Source organism: Gorilla gorilla, chromosome 2, assembly GCF_029281585.2.
Source record: "Gorilla gorilla gorilla isolate KB3781 chromosome 2, NHGRI_mGorGor1-v2.1_pri, whole genome shotgun sequence".
Lineage (NCBI taxonomy): Eukaryota > Metazoa > Chordata > Mammalia > Primates > Hominidae > Gorilla > Gorilla gorilla.
In genome coordinates, this window is record NC_086017.1 from 73,314,441 (window position 1) to 73,338,983 (window position 24,543).

General features: G+C 42.2%; 1 protein-coding gene across 2 annotated transcripts in view; it reads left to right on the forward strand.

The window, feature by feature from the left end:
- SYNPR (synaptoporin) overlaps positions 1 to 24,543 on the forward strand; it is a 338,589-nt gene that overhangs the window by 194,358 nt on the left and 119,688 nt on the right. For both annotated transcript variants that reach the window (XM_004035840.4, XM_004035839.5), the window contains one exon: positions 11,549 to 11,673. In XM_004035840.4, coding sequence (XP_004035888.3) covers positions 11,549 to 11,673 — 125 coding nt within the window. The remainder of the gene's footprint in view (positions 1 to 11,548; positions 11,674 to 24,543) is intronic.

The following is a 24,543-nucleotide window of genomic DNA, read 5'->3' on the forward strand; positions in this document are numbered from 1 at the left end:
TAATTGGCATAACCTACTCACATCAGGCTTTTCAAATATTCCTATCATGCCAGACTAACTCCCTCCCCACGGCAGCCTGCGATGCTGCGGAGTGGAGGCTTGGGTGTTGCTGAGGCACAGTACATGAGCTACCACCTGCAGCAATGGGGACGATCAGGGCTTTGTCTTACAGATGCTTCATGTAGCCCTCATCTGACTTTCTGAACATTGATGTGACAGAGAAGGCCTCCGTTAGAAAGCCCATCTTCAATATTTCTGTATGAGTCTTTCCACAGTGTGCTCCATCAGAGAGAGACCCTTTTCACACTCCTGGGCGAGTTGGGAAGAAGGAAGACACTTTAGAGAAAGGCAGACCTGACTGCTTCACTTACGAGTAGATCATGTGACCTTGGACTTGCTGTTTAACCTCTGTTTCCTCATCTGTAAAGTGAGGGGTTATATTTCTACTTCGGGATGTTGCTGAGAGGATTAAATAAGCCAATGTAATGATGGACTTACTGAGAAGACTGGCACAGAAAACGAAATATAATTATTTTATTATTACTATCATCATCATGATTACAATGTTACTATTCAGTTGCTCAGTGCTAAAATGCCCTTTTTCAAGCACTTCATCCTTCTATTGCCCATTCATTCATATATTTGCTTACTCAGTAAAATTTGTGAGCCACCGACAATGTTTTGGCCCAAATGGGGAATACAAAGATGCTGAAGCATGGTCCTGTTGGCAAAGATTTGCCTATTGTCTGGGGAAGTAAGACACTTCCTTATCTTCCACCTTCCGCCAATCCACTTACCAGTGTAATCAGTGTGGCCTTTCTAAACTGCAATTTTTTTTAATGCCTCTCCCTTGCTGAAAACCTGTTCTGCTTGCAAGACCCACGTGTCTTCACATTGACAAACTATTTCTGTAAGAGTCAGACAGTAAATATGTTTGGCTTTGTAGACCACAGGCTGTCTGTTATAAGTGCTCAACTTTGTCATTAGAGCATGAAAGCATCCATAAATAGATGAAGAGATGAGGCTGGATATGGCCACGGGCTGTCATTTTTGGATCCCTGGTAGCCCGTACCTGACACATTTCTGCCTGCCTCTTCAACTGAGTAACTCTCTTCTTTTTATCTTACAACATATGCAGACTTACCAAATGCACAGCCCAAATGTGCCACACTTGCTCATTTGTGTGTCTTTGACTTACTCCTCTCTGCCTAAAACACCCTTCTCCCTCTTACCTGGATAACTCAGGCGCATTTTCCTGGTTTCTGCTTAGCTATCCATTCCTCCAGACAGCTATGTCCCCCTTCCCTCCCCTGCAATTATGTACCACATATTCCCCTAACGTGCTCCAATTTCTGCCACCACAGTAAAGCACCATTGCAGTGCCTGTTCATTAGCTTGCCTGTGTCTTGAAATAGACAGCAAGTTCCCTGGAGGTAGGGGAAGGATATTATTTATTTATTTATTTATTTATTTATTTATTTATTTACTTAATTTATTGTATTTCTTTTTAGTTCAACAAGCATTTAGGGAGCACCGACTTCATGCCAAGCACTGTGCAAGGTGGTAGAGATTCAGCAATAAACAAAAACAAGTGTATTGCCTTTTCTTAGGGAAGTGGTAAAACAAAGCATAAGCAAAGGATTAAATAATACCAAACACATACCGATGTTTAAAAGTCTGCTCGTGTTAAAAAATGGAATAATGGGAGCCGAGGTCGGTGTGTACTAAAATGAGGAAGCCTAGTTAGTGTAGTCAAAGATTTCCTCCTTAAAAAAGAAAAGAAAGGATGAGAAGAAACCCTTCGTGCAAACCATGCGAGGACAGAAGTTTCAGCTGAAGGAGACAGACAGCATGAAGGTCCTACAGCTGGAGGGAGCTCAGTTTATTTGGAGACAGCCAGAGAGACTAGAATGCGGTAAGCTAGAAGCTGAGATCAGGTGGTTAGGGAAATATGACTCCTTTGTTATCATAGTCCTGGGTACTTGTAGTGCCTGCAAAGTAAAATGTGCCCACTCAGTTACTGTTTGATAACTGTCTTAGTCATGTTTCCCAAAAGGAGATTCTGAGACGAGAATTTTGGTTCAATAAGTTTATTTGGGGAGCAATAGTGGGAAGCACAATGACAAGTGGGCGGTGGGATGGGGAAGGAAGGAAAGCCAGCCAACGATGTGTGGTGAGCAGGTTGCTTCTGTGGGAAACTGGGGCTCGGTCTCAATGAGCACCCTCTGAACACACCTTAAAATTGTCCCCCAGAAGGGCAAGAACATTGGAGATTTTACCCACCAATTTCCTTCTCACACTGTTTGAAAGCTGCCAGAGAATTAGCTCCTGGGGACGTCTACCTTGCTCCAGTCTCAGGCCAAGCACACGCATGCTAGCTGTGAATGCCCTCAGCAGAGAAATTCAGGTATGTGAGGAAGGAAGTCTTTGGTGTGTATGAGGACTGACCCCATGAAGCTGCAGCTACCAGCAGGGCATCAACAGCCTCTGCTATAATAACTAACTAAATAAGTGAGTAATTGAGTGGATGAATGAATGAATGAATGATTATACCTAATGGAAAAGGAGTGAATCAACAAAACAAGCCCAAAGTGAATGAAGGTCCCTGGCCCAAGTGAGTACCTTGGTGGCAATGGAGTTGTGTAGATCTCCTCCTGGTCCAAATTTAGAGGCAGTATGTTCATAGCTTGGAATTGGCCATGGTGGAAATACTTGCACTGTGGAAATTGGCAAATGCTATAAAACACAGCTTTACTCCTGGGAGATTTGTTTGTTGGCACACTCAACGTAGTGGTACCAACCACTTGGTGTCAGTCTCCAAACTGAGTGGTACCAACTACTTGGTCTCAATCTCCCAACCCCTTACCTACCAGTGTCCTGACTCTTGTTTCTTCCAGGATTGGTACATGAAGGTTGTGTACCAGGCCTTGGGAGATGTCCCCTCCCTGACTTCACTGCAGACCAAGCATCCCTACAAGTGCCATTAATGAGCCTGATTTTCTGTCCTCCTCCAACCTATTGCATTTAACTATGACTTGCAAATTAACCAGAAGGATTAATATCATCTTTCATTGATATTCCGTGTGTGGTTCTATTAGCACACAAGGATTGAGCTGCTTGCCCTTTTCCCAGGGGAAAACCTTTGATGTCACTAACTGCAAAGATATCGTTACTGCTATGGGTGATTTTGGTTTATGGATGACTATTAAGCTAGAAAACACAGGACAATTTTGTTCTGTTCCACCTAAATGCATTTCTAATCAGGCTGCATAGAAGGGGATTCTCTGTTGGCTGATCCTGTCAATTTTGAGAGTAATTTTTTGTAAGGAACAGAGCCGTAGATCATCTAAGACAGTAGTGAAATGAGAGTTCATTGCAGGTGATTTATTTTGGTCTCCTGAACTCAAGGGAGGTGAATGATTGGGCCAGTGGTTATGATATTGATTATATTAGAATGTGCTGGAGGGTGAGGTGTCTACTTTGTTTGAGGAGTATCAGGAGCTTAAGAAAAGATGGGAATACAGAGGTTTTATAATTCTACTTGAATGGGTAAATGGACTTTTGCCCCTGGGTTACACCTTCAATGTCTGGTAAGGTGAGCTAGTGCACCACATTAACAGAAAGAAGGCACTGTGCTGGCTGAAGATAGATGTGTGGAGCCTAGAATTTGAAGAGCATAGCGCGCACACACCACCATGTCTTTACATCTCTCATCAACTTGCTTATAGTATTACAGAGTCATCCTCAAATGGAGATCTGTCTCTCTAGTTCCTCTATCTCACTTATTTCTACACCAACCCCCTCACATTGTCCCCTCAGGCTTTTCTCACTCCTTAGCCTTCCAGGTCTCACCCCCAGTTTTCATTCCATCCTGGCTATATAACAGAAAGTTATTCTATCTTTTCTGTCTCTCCAAAGGGGAAATTGTCTACATTAGGAATTGCACTTAGTTTTGCAGAACTGAGCATCTGCAAGACAAGCCTTCTTAGCTGCTAGCATTAATGGCCTCTCGAGCATCAGTGGTCAAGCAAGGAATACCATGTCTCTTTATGTCTTCCAAGGTCCTCCTTCTAAATTCTTCCACCCCACCAAGCATAAAAAGTGGAAGAAAGGTAGGGAGGAAGAAAGAGAAGGAGAGAGAGAGGAAGGAAGGAAGAATAGAGGAAGGGAGGGAGGGAGGAAGGGGGGGGAGGGAGGAAGGAAGGAAGGAAGGAAGGAAGGAAGGGAGGGAGGGAGGGAGGGAGGGAAGGGAAGGGAGGGAAGCAAGGGAAGGAAGGCAAGGAAGGAAGGAGGGAAGGGAAGGGAAGGAAGGAAGGAAAGGAGGGAGAGAAGAAGGAAGGAAGGAAGGGAGGGAGGGAAGGAAGGGAAGGGAGGGAAGCAAAGGAAGGAAGGGAAGGAAGGAAGGAGGGAAGCCAAGGGAAGGAAGGAAGGAAAGGAGGGAGAGAAGAAGGAAGGAAGGGAGGGAGGGAGAGAAGAAGGAAGGAAAGAAAGAGAAAAAGGACAAATCACCTACTCTGCTTTGGTAATGAGCTTCCAGATAATGTGATTATGAGACACTCAGGAGAAACATGGAGAACCTCAGGTCACCAAAGCACCCATGGTGCATTTCTGGGTGAAGAAGACTGGACCATTTGAGAATCAACTCTTACCGATGTGGCAAAAAAACATCATTCTTCCCCCAACCATAGAGCTAATTAGAATCCTAACTTGGGAAGTCTAGAGACCCAGGATCCTACTTTCAACTCTCATTTTTTGCGGGGCTTCCTCTCACTCATCTTCCAGGTCTTAGCTTAAATGTAACACCCCCCCAGGTATAACCTCCTGTCCAGAAATAACTCCCCTCAAAACGTGAAACACAATTTGAGATTATTTTATTTGTATGTGCTTTTTGATTGTGTCTCCCACATCTAGCATTAAGCCCCATGGTGGGTGGGAAACTTCCTTATCCTTGTATTTTCTGTGACTATTTAATTTTTCTGTTCCCCAACAGCTGGCACATAGCAAATCTGTCATTAAACATCCAATGATTGAAGCATGTTAGTCTTGATTTGGTACATGTGGGAACTGAGGTTTAGAGAAGTGAAGTGATTTGCCCGGTGTCACACAGCTAGGAAATGGGCTCAAGCTTAGGTCTGCCTCACCCCAGAACTGCTCTGCTCCCCCATGTAAGGAGGAATGGTTGGGTGAGTAACTGGGAGGGGAATCAGTGGGAAGATTTCTGAAGTCCCTTCCCACTCTTTCAAGGCAACACCTAGAGAATCTCAGGCCCCTGGAGAGCCTCCAGTCCCCTCTCCTCACTGTGTCTTGATGTATTCCAATTACAGGACCAGGCCACTGGCTGATTTTCTCTGGAGGAGTTGATTTCACGCTCCAAAATACAGAAGGATCTGACTCTTCCAGTGTTATACAGACATCGTATGTTCAATCCTCACCAAACTCATGTGAATTTAATACCAATCATATAGTATGATTTCCCTTTAAGCAGTTGTCATGCTCAGGGTCAGGTTCCTGCCCCAGCTGAGGGCAGAGGGGAGTGGGTGGATGTGAGGCAGGGAGCTAGAAGAGCACTTGAGAGATAGCAGGTAAATGAGACATGGCTTTATTCAGCAGCTCTCTCATCAGCAGCTTACTCACACCTTTATCTCGGCTGCCTGCTCTGGCTCTTCAGCTCGTCTAAGCAGCTGGCTCGCATGCACAGCTGCATGGCCAGCCTGCAAGGTCAGCTCTAGGGTTAGCACCTTAACTTTTCCTCCCTCAGGGCACCAGCAAGCTGAGCTGTGTCCTGGCTCCCCCTGGTCTGTCTGCCAGACGGTCATTCTCCCTTGCAGGGGTCAGTAGCTTCACTGTCTCTGGGCACCAGCATCTGCACAAGAGCCATGGTGGGCCCAAGAGCACAGTGCCAGCAGGGCAGTTATGTCTTTTCCAGGCAATAGTGGCTTTGAGCCAAGTATAAGCTTACACAAACAGGTTATATAACAAGTGGAGTGTGCACCTGTGCCGTAAACTTGCTGAGTCATGCAGGCCTGGATGTCTGCTTCGGCCTGTTCCTTGACCAAAGCACATCCATGTACCTTACACTCCACCCCCTAGGCTGAATGAGACATAGGCCTTGGAAGCACAGGTTATACATATAAGCTCTGGGCATACAGGCCTGATACCTACACATAGACTTGACACATGAGCCTGACACATAAGCTTCAGTGAGCTGCCCAGCTATTGGCGCAGATTACCATAGGTGTCACCTCCTTGGTGATTACCATTCACACTGCCCTGAGTTCAGCTCAATAACTACTTCGCCTACACCTGGTTTCAAACCATATGGTGTCAGTACTAGGCTGGACCGCGACAACAGTCCAGGCAGCAGTAGCACCTTGGCTAGACTCATCTGTATACCATGCCCTATTAGGAATGGGAGGACGCCTTTCCTAACAGTGAAGGCTCAGGGTCTAGGGTTGCCTCAGGCCCCATGGCCTTATCTTGCATTAGGACTACAGGTACTAAGGCTTCTTGTAATTCTGCTGCTAAGGGACTTGTACTCAGCATACTCCGCTGTTCCAAGTAGGCACCCCACTTCACTAAACTGGATGTCTGTGCCGTCCCAATCTGGGAAGTTGTTACCCATGAATGCACCCATCCCGCTATAGGGTAAATCATCCACACAATGATTGTAACCCACCCTGCCATGCTCTCACAAGGCTGAAGGGCAGCATATGCAGTTACTAACTGCTTTTCCAGTCTGGGGAGGGTGGGGGTCATTACCCATGAATGCACCCATCCCGCTATTACTAACTACTTCTCTGTTAAGGAATACTGGAGCTCAGCTCCCTTCCACAGCTAGGACCAAAAGCCTATTGGCAGTCTCAGGCACTCCATGCACTGCTATAAGCCCTAACTGAAACTATCTGTGGTCACATGCACATTAAGTTTAAATGGGCACCCCTGGCCAGAAAGGCTGCCTCAGTCTTATCATCCCAATCCCAGGCAAGTGAGGCATTGCCGCTTCTAAATCTGCAAGAGAATCAGAGGTTAACATAACATCATCAATAAGATCATGACACATGGTAGGGCTATACATATACCCTGCAGCAACACTGCGATTTGCCCTCCCATGAAGACGAACTGTTCCTGGCCCTCTGGAGCTATGTCAATGGAGAAAAATGCACTGGTCAAGTCCAGCACATAGTGACACAATCCCAGTTCTGTTTTCACACGGTCCATCAAGTCTGTGACAGATGGCACAGCTACAAGCCATGTAAAACATCCACCCCCAGAACATTTTCAGGTATGGGAGAGACATACACAGTGCACAAATGGGGAGTCAAGCAGCTGATGCCAAGGTGCAAGGACACAGGTTTCACTTTCACTGACCAGCTTTCATAGCTATCTATGCAGCCTTGCCTGGAAACTTATCCAGGCGCAGGGACCAGTGGATTGCCAAGTTCACATGTGGCTCTGGTCATCCAGGGCCCCCCAAGCTGGGCATCTCAGCCAGTCTCTTATCAAACAGAAAAGGCTTTATAATTCCACCTGACTGCAGCAGGCAATCTGTGAACTGGAATGCTCAGGCAGGACCAGGTTCCGCAGCAATGTCCTTCTCTCAAATGACTTTCACTAAGTCTGTACGTGACTGCCGACATTACTTGCTTAACTCTCACAACTCAGCAGAGACACAGCAACCATAGGAAATGTGTTTCACCATGGTAGGGAATCCCTGGGCTCACCCTTGGGCTTGAACACCCAACAGCTGTTCAAGCTCAATTTTCTGGTGGATCACTGGGTAAGCCCACAGCAGAGGTTCCTCTTCCTCCCTGCACTTGTCCTGCAGGGACTGGACATGCACTTCCTACAGCACAGTCACAAATGCCCATCTGACTCTACCGGCAAAGGCACACTCTTTTTCTCAGTGCCGTGCACTTCCGGGTGCTTCAGCGCCTTTTCCACACTCGCGGGGGACCTGTCCACTGCCTCCCATGCTTCCACCAGGGCTCATCCTCACAGCATGGCAGCCACCACGTATCACAGCTCATGCTGTGGCCACAAAGCCAATTCAAGAGCCCTCAGGGGCTGAAGACTCACTCACCTCATCTCATCCTCATCGCCAATTGTTAGGTCCATGACTATGCCAAGTGTCACGCTCAAGGTCAGGTTCCAGCCCCAGCTAAGGGCAGAGGGGAGTGGGTAGACATAGGGCAGGGAGCTGGAGGAACACTTGAGAGACAGCAGGTAAATGAGACATGGCTTTATTCAGCAGCTCACTCGTCAGCAGCTTACTTACACCTTTATCTCGACTGTCTGCTCTGGCTCTGCGGCTCCTCCCAGCAGCCGGCTCCCATGCACAGCTGCACGGCCAGCCTGCAAGGCCAGCTCTAGGGTTAGCAGCATAACTCTTTTTCTGGGCACAAGCAAGCCGAGCCACGTGCCGGCTCCCCACTGTCCATCTGCCAGATAGTCATTCTCCCTTACAGGGATCAGTAGCTTCACTTTTTCTCTGGGTGCCTGCACCTGCACAAGAGCCATGTTGGGCCCAAGAGCATGTCAGCAGGGCAGTTATACCTTTTCCAGACAATAGCGGCTTTGAGCCAAGTATGAGCTTACACAGCTAGGGTATATAACTAGTGGAGTATGCGCCTGCACTCTAAACTTGCTAAGTCATGCAGGCCTGGATGTCTGCCTCAGCCTGTTTGTTGATCAGAGTACATCTATGTACCTTACAGCAGTGAGGACTATGGGGAAGGGAGAAATGTAACCTGAAAGCTCATAGGTATCATATTTAACTCGATTACAATGCCTTGTGTTTTCAGAGCTCAAGAGAAGTAAAAAGAAAAAATTGCGGTGTATGTGGTTTCAATAGTCATGACACCTCTTTTCCATGTATCTAACATTTTGAACTAGTTAAATACATAACTATCATTCCTTCTTAAGTTTATTATAAGATGGTATTAATAATACCTTACTGTATATAAAGCACTTAATATAAGATGAAAAGCCAAGGTAGTTTCTTTATAGCTATTAAGCACTGAAATGGACAAGATTTGTTTTTATATCCTTCAATTCCAATTTGTTACATTTTAATGTCTCAAGGATTTTTTTGAATGAAGCATTTTGAAACAATTATGTTATTCTACCATATCTTTCCTATAGGAATATTAAGCTTCATGCACACATGCCTCACAACATTGTTGCCACTAGGAAATACGACCATGTATGTTACGTGCTGGACACAATGCTTGGCCCATAGTAGGCACTTTGAAATGGTCACAATGTACAATCCCTTCTTACTTTTATGTGCACAATTGCCTATCACACACTTAGGACTCCTGCCCCCAGAGAAATATAAATATCACACAAATCTCTGCATGAATTGGAAGAGGGTAGCATGTAAATACATGTTCCGTCTCACTTAGTCTTCTCAGCGATTCAGAGAGACATAGGGGTTACCCCTGTTTTACGGATGAGGAAACTTGGAGACACAAACGGCTAGCTCCATTGCCACAGCATGGGGCTTTGGACTCCATCATTCCATTCTTTCTTACCAAAGACGCTATCTTGACGTGGCCCAAAGGGTTGGGACATCCAGTGTTGGCTGATGAAAACTAGAATTAAGCATTGAACCATTAAAATCACTTTCTCTTTATTTCTATTAATACTACTAATACTAATTGCTTACAGGAAGAGAGCATTTGGTCATGAGGAGTAAGAAAGTCCACACCAGGGGCCTAAAGATGGGGTTCCCTTCAGCTTCAGCATTCTGTGTCTCAACCCTAGATTGTGGAGCGACCTAGAATAGCTTCTGAATGCTTCATCAAATCCTGTGCAACGAAAGCTAACAAAGTTAAAAAGATCAGTTTTTCTGGACTGCTTGGATGTTGGCTCACTGGGGCAGACAGCCAGACAGATTTGGCTAGGGATTAAGCCTAAATTTCCTATTTTATGGCCTGGAACATCTTATTAAGGAGCATCTGCTATTTACAGTAATATTTGTTAACATTGATTGAGAGCTTACGCATTGCCAGGACCTGTTCTAAATTCTTTCCACATATTAACACATTTTACTCTTACTACAATCCTTATATCTTTTGGTCAAGTTCTTTCCATTTTAAAAATACAGATTTTAAAAACTAGTCACTTAAAACTGCCACGCACATGCGCACACACACACACGCGCGCGCACACACACACACACACACACGTGACTCACAAAATATTGCTTTGCCTGTGAAGGTTTCACAATGCCTTGTTATCGTCAGCCAATCTTTTTCTATTAAAGATAAATGGCCAATTGAGACAAAACAATTCTGAGGCTTTTTTTCTACCCTTGATTAAGATTGAGGTGGCAGGAGTTATAGATAATATTCATTTCACCTTCTGAACTTTCTGGAAAGACCTGGTGATCTTGCCAGCTCCAGCAGCCTTCTTGTCCACAGAACTGTCTGTGTCACACCGCAAATAGCAAAATGACCCAGAAGAGTTAACATCAATGCTATTTTTCAGTGAGGAAATCAAGGCATGAGGAAATTAAGCAGCTTTCCCAAGGTCACATTCCAGAGCCCTTGAACCCAGTTGACTTCTGTACAATAACTCCTCTCACTATGCAAAATGAGCTGGTGTTTCCAGTAGTGACCCCAAACTATTGTAAGAAGCTGAATTCCAAAGTTAAGATAAATTGGAATACTGCAGCCTGTTAGTGTTAGGTGCATTTGATCGACTTCCTTTAGAAATGAGCAAGAAATTCTTTGAGCTTAGCCAAATTATGAAATGAACAAACTTTAGCATTTGCTTATGTCCCCTCTTAGGCCATCCTGTCTTCCAAGTGTCTCTTCTTTCTAGGAGACTTCTCAGAGTCCCTGCTCCTAATTATTGGTGCCTGGTACCCCACAGATTCACATTCTACACCAGGATAGACCATGACATTAACTGTTGAAACTTTTAATAGTTGACTTAGAAACAGCAACCAACACAGAGATGTAACCACCAGTGAAAGTTGGAAGCTGAAATATACTGAGATCTTGTGCTCTAAAATAGCACCTCTTAGAAACTCACCTACTCTTCCTCAAACTCAGCTCTAGAATTCTCCGACCATGACTTTGAAATATTGATGTATATTATTCCAAAAGACAAATCATATTTATGGTAGAAAATACAGACAAACAAAGAGAAGAAAACAAGGATACACCCCCACATCTTCCTACCTGGAGACATCCATTATTAACTAGTTGGTGTAGTGCTTTCCAGGCCTTTGACTATGGGATTATGCCTCTCCCCTCTGAGACATGACAGCTCTTTACACACTCAAACACAGCTATTTTGGCTTTGCCTTTAATTATTCTCCAAGCCACATTTCTTTCACTTGCCAGACAATTATTTTAGACACCACGTCCCCTGTCCTCACTCCATTCTACCTTCATCTTACAGCTGAACCAAGTGCAATGCTCTTCTTCAGAAGGACCATAACTTCCCTCAATCCAGACATTAAGCTCCTTTTGATATATCTCATTAGAGCAACATCATCCTAATAACTGCCTTCTATTTGTTTAATTGTTCTCCACAGCTTTTTGCAATCTTTGCATTTGCAACATGCGGTGGCTATTCCGGAGGCCTGCGGCTGAGTGTGGACTGCGTCAACAAGACAGAAAGTAACCTCAGCATCGACATAGCGTTTGCCTACCCATTCAGGTAGGGAATGGTGGTTCATGCTTGCTAGCCTCACAGGGGGTTCTTTCTTTCTTCTGTGCTTTGTCTCAGAAAAAATGCAGTCTTCCAGGGATTTCTGGGTAAACAGAAAGTATTCTGCCTGCACCCACGGAATGCCCAAACACAGTGCCCACTCACCACCTAGTGTGGGTACTGGGAGGATTTATGAGTTGTGCCTTCAAGACAGAACTGACTCTCCTCGAAAAAAAGAAAAAAAGAAAAAATACTTGCTACAAAGAGAAGGAGGGAGGGAAAAAGAAAGGGAGATTGGAGAAGTAATTTTAAAATATGATCAAATAAATTCAAGAAATATTTTTAGCACTGTGCCTTTCTAATGCACATTTTGAATCAACAAGAATGACAGATTGTTTCCCAAATACATTTGACTGTAGAAACTTCTTTTTCACTGAGTATCAGAGAGGATCTGTATACTATGGAACACATCCTTAATATTTATATATTAAGTGTATATATATGTGTGTGTGTGTATATATATATATACATATAAAGTGAACTGTTCCTAGTCTAAGACAAAGATGACTCAGTTCATAGGTGATGAATCATCATAGAGACGTAGCATTGATACCAATATTCTTAATAGTTTTTAGGAGTAGAGCTGACAAAAGTTGCAAATACCTTGCTCAAGTAGATACTCTCCTAACTAACTAATAAAAGAGTAGAAAGCTCAGAAATATTAAGCACGTAATCCTTGGAAATTTAGTACAAAGTGTTGTGCTGTGCTGGTGGAAGTGGACATGCAAGTGCTTGACTTCTGAAAGCTCTGGACCAACCCATTGGCTTCTGGAGGAGAGTGGCCAAGCCAACGCATGCTTTCAGATTAACATGCAGGATCTAGGACAGGAGATGAAAACTGCCAATGGCCGGGCAGCAGGGCTGGGATGCTTGGTAACATTATACATGAAATCATAAGCTCGGCATGGCTTCTACAGTGATTTCCCACTAAGAGATGTGGCAGGAGCAGGTAACTTAAAAGTCAGTCTCTCAAGATTTAAGTCAGCAAGTCCCTAAACATCGAATTACCAGAGCCCAGGACTCTCAGTCTTTTCCTCAAACTGGAGGAGAGTAATCAAGAGACCTATCTGAACTAGAAGAGTGCCTGAGCTGGTGTGGCGGTGGAGAGCAGGGTAATATCTAATTTCATAAAATCCCTGCTTAAGGATACAATGTGAGAAGACACTTCAAGCACAGTTTCCTGCACTGGGCTTCTTTAATTTCTTCCCAAGACTACAAATTCAAATGATTGGCTCAGTGAAAGGCAACTAGAGAAATTAGATCAAAATGTATTGCCATCTATAGCAGCCCCCTCATTTAAAAGATTTTTACCTGGGTTCTGAAACAAATATAGTTAATCATTATATTTTTTAGTAGCACAGCTTTTCTTTCTAACATTATCTCACTCAGAAGCTCCATGTATAAAATAGACATGAGTCACTGAGAAAGTTGGAGCAGGAGAAGAAGGGAACTTAATGCCCCCAGCCAGTCCTCCTCAACCTTCTCCCTGCCACACACCTTGCCCACTCCCCACCGTACAGCCCCTGTAAGATCTCCTGGGAGCCCTAGGTCTCCTAGAAACAATTTTAAAACCACTGTTCTAGGATTTAGCAAGAAATCATTTGCCACTTTGCTTACCACATCTTACATTTACTGTCTACTGTTAAGGAAGCAGTATTAGCCCATCTCCTTTTACAGAATATCTTGTACTTTTGCCCCCATTAATGTTCATCTAGGAGATATACACACCATTCCAAAACAGCTTAATTTACTAGGGTTGCAATTTCAATTTTACATTTGTATATTTTAACATGTACCATTATCCATGTACATATTCATAACCTGTACCATTATGGGGAAAATCTCAGTAATAAGCCAGGATTTATACAGACTATTATGAAGACATTTGTTTCAGAAGAAGTACGGTTAGCAAGATGCTGGTAATATAAATAATTAAAAAGTAAAAAGTGATAATATCCACCATTATAAAGGGTGGAGAGAAATGTAGACTCTCACATGTGGTTGGAAATAATGTATATTGATAAAGCCTTTTTGGAGGACAACTGGAAGTAGGTATCAAGATTTAAATGTACATTCTATTTAATCCAGCAATACCATTTCTAGGTATCTACCTAAAAAATGTTCGTATAAATACACAAATATATGCATGTAATGCATGTAATAGGCATGTAATGATGTGCACTGCAGTGTTGTTAATAATAAAAGACTGAAACAAACCTGAATGTCCATCAGCAGGAAGCAGGCTCAATGAATTATTTACATATATCCTATGCAGAAGTTTTAAAAGTGAATGTACAGATATAGAAAGATGTTTAAAATGTATTACTAAAGAGAAAGTAAGTAGCAGCATGTTAAGAAAAAATATAATAGTAAATACACAATACAGTTTTAAATTTATGCACCTATATGTATGTGTGTGTACATATATATATATATGTAAAATATAAATTCTGAAAGGATACAGACAAACAGTTAACAGGGATTACTTCTGGGGAAGGATGTGTGATTGGTATGCAGAGGTCATACATTTACTTTTAACTCTACATACTTGAGTATTATTTGAATTTATTAAAATACGCATATGATACCTTGGTAATTTTAAAAACGCTCTTTAAAAATGAGTCATCCTATGGCTTCCAGTGAGATGAAATGATAAGACACAGCTTCTGGAGAGAAATAACTTACAGGAACCCCATCTGAAATTCCAAATGGATTGAAGTAGGTGAAAAAAATCTGTACTTTCAAGGTGAATGGCAAGAAGCAGCTGTTGAGACAACTCAGCGATTTGAAGTAGGAGATTATAAAAGCATTGCTTATGCTTAAGAAAGTTATTTTCTTCTAAAATGTCACAAGCCAATGCCAATGACTTGATGATAATCTTAGAAATAAGGTAAGAACATTCAGTAACTTTTAACTATTCAGTGTATTGCAAAGAGCAAAAGGACAATAAACTCAAGTCATTTGAACAAAAACAATTAGTTTGTAAATGATACATCAAAGGAAGCTACTTAACCAGTTATCAGACACATATTTTAGGATGTAAGATAATGTCAGTGTTAAAAATTCTAGATAACTCACAAAGTAATAATGTGCTTCTTCTAATAAATATGCCGAAGTGCATATCTCCTTTACAGCACCATATGTATGTGTTCCTGATTCCTATCAGAAATAATTGACATCCAGCAATGTATCATATTGTTATAGAAATAAACCACATGTCACCTTATCTTCCTTATTATTTGTGATTACAATGAACAACAATTACTTAGCTGTTTTCTCATCTGCAATAATATACTAAATTTGGTATGAAATTTACTTGATAACTAGGAGGAGAGTAGTTCTAGATTCCATATTTTTGGTACTTCCTTTATGCATAGAAGTGGAAAGTAGGGTTTCTCATTTTAAGGTATTTGATATATTTGTAGAAAGCCTACTCTAGGAATGCCAAGTAACATTTTGAACTTATACATGAATAAAAGATAGAGAAGGGCAGAGTTCAGAGGTTAGGGGGCTATAGGAACAAAAATTTTCATGGCAAAGGCAATGGAGAAGGGTCAGAATGATGAATGAATGAACAGACATGCAAACACTTATTGCAAGGGTACAATGTGCCAAACACTGTGCTAGCTACCTTGACATATATTAGATTATGTAGTCATTACACAGACTCTGTGAAGGAGGCTACTATTTTACTGATTGAGAAGACTGGGCTGAGAAAAATTTTGTTGACATCACACAGAAATTAAATTTAAACTTTTGGACTTTTAAAATTTTGTGATTTGAATAAAAACAAGAAGAAAGCAAAGTTCAGACTGTTTGGAGCATGGTGAATACAACAAAAATTTATCAAGGACAAAAGTGATAAGATTAGAAAGGCCATTTTTTTCCCTGATTATAGAAGACCTTGAATTCCTTATAAGTTGAATAGGAAGAAGGAGTTAAAGATGACAAAAGGAAAATAACAGGGAAATCTATTTTGAAGTAGAGAGTACAAGTTAGGATTTGATCAGGCAGAGTTTGAGATGCTTGTTAGAAGCACAGGGGAATTCTCTATCAGGGAGTTTCATGTTAAACCCTATAAAAGATGAGAGAGGTGAAGACTGAAAATGAAGCTTTAAGAGTTATCATCGTGAAGTCACATCTGGATGAAGAGAGGTCACCAAGAGAGAAAGAACGGGAACTATGGAGGATGCCTGTTCTTGTAAAAAAATGAATGAAAGGGGTCACTGAAAGAGACCAAAAGGAGAAGACCAAATGGAAAAGAAGTTGGATGACCCAGAAAGTTCAGGTTTTTCAGAAGGTAAGAAAACTTTCTGCACATGTATCCCAGAATTTAAAGTAAAATAAATAAAAACAGAAATAAAATAAAATATAAAAAAGAAAACTTTATGTATGCTACCATTCAGCAGCATTGAGTACCTCAAAGAAAGGAGTGAAAAACCAAGAAAAAGCCATCGAATAGAGTTAATGGTGGTTATGAAAAGCTTTCATGGGACATTTCAGTTGGAGAGAAAGTGTGTCGAGCTGTGGGGGAATGGAAAATAGAATTCAGTATATTTTCTCACAGACCAATACAGTGCAAATTTTGAAGGACCCTAATTTGCTTATCTTAAGTCTTCAAGATATGATATTTGTGAAGAAAGAGACTAAGTTTGTTAATGACCTTCTAATAGAGAAGGTGCTCACCTCTTATTTTTTGGAAGTAACCAGCTCATTGAATGACATGATGATAAATTTACGACCTTGGTTGAACAAATAACTAATAAAAAAGATTTTCAGTTTGTAAAAATCTTCCTTCATTTGAGAACAACTAAATATAGGGAACAACAGAAGATTTACAATAAAAAATAAAGTAGTTGCTATGTCACTTCCATGTCTTGAGACCTCATCAAGATAAAATTATTGTTTGCTGTCAATTTTAAGCATTATTTTACATATCAGATTAGTAATCACTGTTCTAGATAATTAACAAAATTGTCCTTCATAAATTTTGTTTATTCTCATGCCTCAGCTTTCTGAGTAGCTGAGATTACAGATACGCACCACCATGCCTGGCTAATTTTTGTATTTTTAGTAGAGACAGGGTTTCACCATGTTGGCCAGGCTTATCTCAAACTCCTGACCTCAAATGATCCACCTACCTTGGCCCCCAAAAGTGCTGGAATTACGGGTGTGGGCCACCACGCCGAGCCACAAGTCCCTATGACTGTTAAAGGGCTTTCTCTCACCACTGGAACCTGTTTGGTCTATAGGCAGGGCAGGCAAGAAATGCTGGGGAGTAATGTCTCCTGGAGCAGCCCTTACCCAATGACAAATGTGAGTTGGAGGATAACAATCCCAACTTTCTCACCCCTCATGTGGCATAACACTAAGTCATGTACTATACCACTTCCCAGAGGCACCAGCAGGACAGAATCACCCACAGTGCAAACCTGATCATTAACACACCTTTCATTATCTTTTTTACTTTGTCTGTCTCACTTCTCCATTGCCTTATTGGTGTTTTCAGAGCTGAATCCTCTAAGGAGTTGCACTCAAATCTTGATCTTAGGGGCTGCTTCTGAGAAGTCCAACCTAAGGCACTGGCATTGCATGAGAACATTACCATCTTTAAAGAAGATAGATAGATGAGTAGATAGATTGATCAACTGCTTGAGTGATCAATCGATAGAGTAAATCCCTACTTCTTCTCACTCTAAATCATATTATATAGTATTACTCATTCAAAAACAGACAAACAAACAAATAGCTTGGTTGGAAATCAGTCACTTCAGTTCACAATACTTCCCCTTGTGGTTTTCAGTTCAGATCTTATACAAAGAATCTTAGTATATATGATAGGTTTTTCCCAGTTGGCAGTCATAGTAGGGTGTCCTTCAATGTCAGCTTCAGATTTTCTGAAAATCAGATGATGGCTGAGATTTTGGAGGTGCTGCATGGGGCCTCTGAAATGAAATCTGGTTAGACATAGTTTGTACTTTAGATCAGCCCATCCCAAATATATTCTCCAAATTTGGTGATAAAACTTACAACCTTTCTCCTCAAAGGTTTGGGTAAACTACAAAAACTAGTTATATTTATAAAGATTATGTCATAACCACTGCGTCAAAATGTTAACATACTTATTTCTAGGTGGCAAGATTATGAGTGAATCAAATATTCTTTTCACACTTGCGCAAACTTTTTTACACGGTTAAAGCTGAAGCAATGTAGTGTAGCTTGGACTCTAGAGACAGACTACATAGATTCAAATCCTCCACTCAGCTACTTATTAGCTGTATGATATTGAGAAAATTGCTTATCACTTCTGTTCCTTATCTGTGAAACAGAAACAATGTTACCTATTTTATAGTATTGTTATAAATATTAAATAAGACATATATATAAATAATGCTTAAAACAAGACCTGACATTCAATACATTGTCTTTTGGCTACTATTTTTATTTCATTATCAAGTAAGGGCAATTAAAAATCAACTAGAGTGCTAGAAAAGACATTTATTCTGGTTAATTAGCAAAATTACCCTTGAGAAAACAAATGGCCAGTTTATTATATTTTACCCAGAATGGGATCTTCCCCAACCCTGCCTCTGCCTATATGAAAACATTAAAGGGTGCACATATTTAACTGTCTCTTGATTAACGTGCTTTTAACTATTTAATGTTTATTTGGGTTGCCCTAGGATGTATTGTTATTAAGACTTTTTAAAAAAATTTAACTAATGGGAGAATGAAAGCTCCCCCTCAAAGTGACAGAATGGAGAACTCTTAGTGGCACTAGCATAATCCTTGGGAGGTTGGCATCGGTGGAGTAGGAGACTGAGGCTTAGTCTGATCTTCGTGATCTGTGAAATTCAATTCAACGAGAGGTTCCACATTGAAGGAAAGGAAAGCCAGTGCTGCTCAGCTGGGCACTGGCTGAATAAGCACCATTCCCCCGCTCATGACTCTAGCCACTTGCTCTGTCGTTTCCCCCACCCCTGTTTGGAACACGGGGGCAGGTGCAAGTAGATGCCAGGAAAGCTGTGGAGTTTGGGCCATTATCTAGTAACGCTAGCTCTGCCAGGAAGAAAGAATTTTGTCCCTAAGATGCGCAGCCAAGAGCAGTGATGAGAAACATTTTTTATTTTTTCGGTTTTTACCATAATAGCCAATTTGGGGAAAATAAAAGTGTGAAGGGCTGCAATTTTTTATATCTTGTGTTCAGGAAATGCTGCACTTGCAATTACATTTAAGTATTCATTTATTGTTTCTCATTACCAAAGGGTTTCACTCTTTTTGCCTAAAATTTCAGAAACTTTATAACTACAGTATCTCATTCTAAGGTTTTGCCTTAAAATAAATTTTGTGTGTGATGAGACCTGATGGTGCTATGGGGCACAGACTTTGGGAGACTTAGAGGTGGTGGGGCCAAAGGGCTAATGGTGAATCTCTAGCCAAATCCAAACTCTGCTGCCTAGTGGATGGGCAAGACATAACCCCCTAACTGGTAGTGAATTGTGCAGTGGAAGCATGCTGGGCCCATAACCTTATTGGGCCTCAGCTTCCTTATTATAAAAAGGCAATAATACCAGTACCTTCCTTATAGTGTGGTTGCAGCCATTCAATTAGATAATATGAGTTAGTTGTGTAGTACAGAGTCTGGCACACATTGAATGTTCCCTGAGTTGCTATCATTGTTGTTGTTGTTATTATTAAGGAAGTCTAGTGAAAGAAATTGGCACCAGAATTCAGCTGTAGACCAAGTACGACAGTCCTGTTTGGAAGTTTCTGCAGTAAAGAGAGGAGCTATCATTTGTAGGGAATGTCTTGGGGATCACAGAAAATGATCCAAATATGTGCCATGGCTGCTGGCATGAAAAGGGTTAAATGAAAAAAGTTAGTGAATGACAAATTAGTCTACCCCATCTCCACCCCACTGTTCCCCTCTCAATCTGTATAATTGCAAGATTGGAACACTTTTGTTGCAACACTTCCCCAAAAGGAGAGTGGTGATGGTGAATTGGGTAGAATGGATATTTTAGTTTGAGTTTCTGCAAAAGCACATATTGAGACCAGGATTTGAGTGCAAGTAGTTTTCTTGGAAGATGATCCCGGAAGCACCGGTGAGGAATGGGGACATGAGACAGGGAAGGGAAGAAAGCCAAAAAGAAGTAGATTAATTGGCAAGATACCACCATTGGCAACTGGGGCACCTAAGATTTTTAGGAAACTGTGGGCGACATGCCCCAACAGTAAATCCATCCGGCAAGTGTTCAGCTGGATAATTATACCCCCAATCCTATTGGCTACTGGCCAAAAGCTGCTCCTGGGGGTGTTAATTCCCTGGGGCTGCAAGCAGAACTAGCATGTGCCTACAGCTGAAGAAAGTCTTCTTGCAAATTCATGGATGCTGACATTAGAAAGCCATCATTGTATATGGAAATGTGAGAACAAGAGAGATACGGGTGGGCAACCAACAGCTTCTAATACAATAAGGAGACCCTTCAATCATTTTTCCTAGATCTGTGAATGACCCCATCCTGTATAATTTAATTATTCTCATTAATTTTTTATTAAGCACCTGCAGTGTATAAGGCCCTGAATTATATAGGCACTTGGTATGTATTTGTTGGTGAGGTAGACACGACCGCTTCCCTCACAAAATTTACAATTAGTTGGAGATGGGAGAAAGACAAAGAAGTGAGAAATATAAATAAATACATATATATGCATATAAGCATGTACATATTTTTACAGTTGTAATTTCTATGAAGAAAATGAATATTGTGCAGAGAAGTAAAATAAGTATTAGTGGGAGTGGAGAGGATCAAATAATACACACTCAGAATGAACATCGCTTAGAATGTTCTAAGCAAAGAGAAAAGCATGGGCATGGCCTTTAGAGAGAAAAGACTGGAGTCTGGGGGAATAAAGAGAGACTCCTAAGTGGAGCGGGGAGTGACATGAGACACCAAAGAGGCAGGGATGCAATCCCAGTAGGTATCAGGTAATGGTAAAAGTCTTGAGAGGAAATTAGGAAGGTTAAGGGATAAAGAGAGAAGCTGTACTATTTTAGATTAGCTGGTTGGGGGAAAACCTTGCTGGTGAAATGAAATTTGAGTGCAGACCTGAAAGAATTAGGAGAGGGAGAGCCTCAAAGATGTCTGAGGGGTATATTCCAGGGAGAGCAAAGGACAAGAGCAGAGGCCTGAAATCTGAGAATGGGGAGAGTCTGAGAACCAGCAAAGAAACCAGTTTTGCTGGATTGGAATGAGGAAGAGGAGAGGTGCAGGAGATGAAGCTGAAAAAGGAGGCAGAGGCTGGATCCTGCAGTGTGCTGTGGGTTCATACGAGGAAACTGGATTTGATGTTGAGTGAAATGGGAAGGCATTGGAAAGGAGCCATACAATTTGTTTGTAAAAGATCTTGCTTGTGGCTAATGAAAGTAAATTCACTTAAGGGGTGAAGTCAAGAAGGCCAGTAAGGAGGTGGCTGCAGCCGTCCAAGGAAAAGATAGTGGTGGGTTGGCCCAGGGTGGAGGCAGCAGAGAGGGAAGGCATGGTATATAGCATGCCATGCGTGGTCTTCCATGCCCCACTTCCAATGGTAATGTGCATCTATAGTCCAGTCCTGTTCATTAGTTTTTCCATCACTTTTCTCAGTGATGCTGAGTAGTGTTGGACAGTCTAGGGACCAACTTTAATATTTTAAGTTTCTTGTTCCTGATTTTGGTTCATGGGCACCCCTTGGACCCACTAGGTTTTTTGTTTTTTGGGTTGTTTTGTTTTGTTTGAGATGGAGTCTCACTCTGTTACCCAGGCTGGAGAGCAGTGGTGCCATCTCAGCTCACTGCAACCTCTGCCTCCCTAGTTAAAGTGATTCTCCATGCCTCAGCCTCCCAAGTAGCTGAGATTACAGGCAGCCACCATCACACTAAGCTAATTTTTATATTTTTAGTAGAGATGGGGTTTCACCATGTTGGCAAGGCTGGTCTTGAACTCCTGACCTCAGGTGATCTGCCCACCTCAGCCTTCCAAAGTGAGGGGGTTACAGGTGGAGCCACTAGTTTTTCATCACTGTGTCGGCAGTCAAAACACAAGAAGACAACCAGCGGATTTGACTTGAATGATGAATCTACACAATTCCATTGAGATGTGTTTGGGAACATATTTCTGAAGACCAGAAAGCAATAAGAAATTTATGAAGTAGATAATAATCCCACTTCATGGAATATGATTTTAAACAAGTCATTGCCCAAATCGGTAGGGGTCCAATCAGGAAACAAGAGCTCATGCCAGGTGGTTCAATTACAAAAAGTTAATGTAGAGAATTAGCTACACAGGGTTTGGATGATTTGGAAAGGGTCCTTAAGGCAATCTGAAGATAAGCAAGGGAGGGAAGACACCCCTAAGGGTAGAGCAAAGATTGACAAAGAAAATCTGTTGAGTAGAACTGGCTGGCCCCCTACCTGTTTGTATATGGCCCACAGGTGAAGAATGGCTTTTACACTTTTAAAGGTTTATGTGTATATGCATATATATAATTTTTTTTTGAGACAGTCTTGCTCTGTCACCCAGGATGGAGGGCAGTGGTGCAATCTGGACTTACTGCAATCTCCACCTCCTGGGTTCAAGTGATTCTCATGCCTCAGCCTCCCGAGTAGTTGGGAGTACAGGCAAACACCACCATGCTCGGCTAATTTTTGTATTTTTACTAGAGATGTGGTTTCACCATGTTGGCCATGCTGTTCTCGAACTCCTGATCTCAAGTGATCTGCCTCCCTCGGCCTCCCAAAGTACTGGGATTACAGGCATGAACCACCATGCCCAGCCTAAATGTGTATGATTTAAATGCTACATAAGTACTTACAAAATACTATCCTCAATTTTGCCTGACTCATAAAGCCTAAAGTGTTTACTCTCTTGCCCTTTTTTGTTTTTTTCAAAAATGTATTGACTCCTAGGCAAGAGGCACGATAAGAGGAAGTGGTCTTGTTAGAGCCCAAGGTGGAACCTGTCTATCAGAAGCTGAGAATATGGTGAGAGGAGGCATCTAGTGAGTTCAGGAACCAAGGAAGAGATGCAGCTACTATGAAAGATGTTCACCAAAGCAACAAGAGAAAGGGGTGACATCCCCTAGATTTTCCCTTGCTCTAACCCTCCAGTCTCCCACCAGAGCTTCCTAATGGCTGAATGTAACTGGAAGCCAGGTGGACAGGATCAGGCCCCTGACTGAGATCCAGAGCACAGGAGGAGTAGGGCATGGGATCAGAACAACCAGATGATGACTACCACAGAAACCCTTGCTGAACCTCAGTTTCCTACAAACTGAGAAAGCTGGATTTAAGGCTTCCTAAGAGAGAGTTAGACCTCTAATTCTATGAAAATACAGAGGAACAGTAGAACTTGACCCTGGCCGGGAACCCTGGTAGTGCCCCAGCCACTGCTGCTCCAGGGAGAGCAGAGGGAAATGTAAAGACTCAAAGCATTAATTTATATAAGACTCTTTGAACCTCGTAGGGCTTGCTCTGAAGCTTGTTCTATTTAGGTAAGATCTGAACAGTCTTTTAAAGACCAGGATTGGGGCACTTATTGAAAATGATTGTAGGTTATGTAATCAAGGCTGTTGTTTCTGTTGAGCTCCCATAGGGAAGTGACAAGCGGCAGAGATTAAATCATTGTATGCTGAGTGGGCCTTTTATGTAGTTCTCAGTCTCACTGTGTGTAATTTTACAGAGCAGGCATGGGGGAGTGTGGTGGGAAGAACCTCATTACCAGGGAGAAGCTTTACACCCTAGAAGAATACAAACATTACTGTTTTCAAAGTTATAAAAATAAGTTCTAGTTTTTTCCTTACATCTGTTTTCTTTCCTAGAATAGGAAAGAGAAACAGAGAGACTGACTTTGAGTTGCCTAGAAAAGGACAAAAAAATCCAGCTGTAGTGACAGCCTCGGAATGGCAGAAGGAAACAGCCCACTCTTATCTGTATGTTATGTCATGTGCCTTGAAAATGTGTGGTGCCTGCACCATGGTCCCATTAACCTCCCTCTCTGCTTCCTTCTATTCCTGAAAGAAAGAAATGTTAGGACATTCTTTGCGTTCCCTCAAGCAGGTGGCTGGAAGTCCCACGGTATACCTTATGGGGTCAAGCTGGTGTCAACTGAGTGGTGGAGACCTGTGTTCCCTCTCCTTCCCCAATGCCAGCCCATCCCCAATAGAATGGCATTTTGTGAGCCATGAGAGGACTTAGATTCTCCAGGGCTGAGAGGTTCAAACAGAGAGGATTGGCAAGTATTCAAACTGACTCGCTAGTCAGATACTCTGGCAGCCAGAGCCGAGACATGAAACCATCAGGGCTTGGAGTGTCATCAAGTGACAACTGGAAAACCAGGATTCACATTCTTAATTCCCCTTCCAGTATCCCACTGTGGGAATTCAGAGACCCTGGATGTGATCAGAACTTTAGACTCTCTCGATGATAGGTTGAAAGCTCCCCTACCTGCATGGTAACATGTAGAAAGCTCATTTAAAATGGAGATTCCAGCCAGGCATGGTACACTGCTTGCTGTAATCCAAGCACTTTGGGAGGCAGAAGCAGGTGGATCACTTGAGGTCAGGAGTTCAAGACTAGCCTGGCCAACATGGTGAAACCTCATCTCTACTGAAAATACAAAAATTAGCCAGGCATGGTGGTGCACACCTGTAGTCCCAGCTACTTGGGAGGCTGAGGCAGGAGAATCACTTGAACCCAGAAGGCGGAGGTTGCAGTGAGCCGAGATCGCACCACTGCACTCCAGCCTGGGCAACAGTGCAAGACTCTGTCTCAAAAAAAAAAAA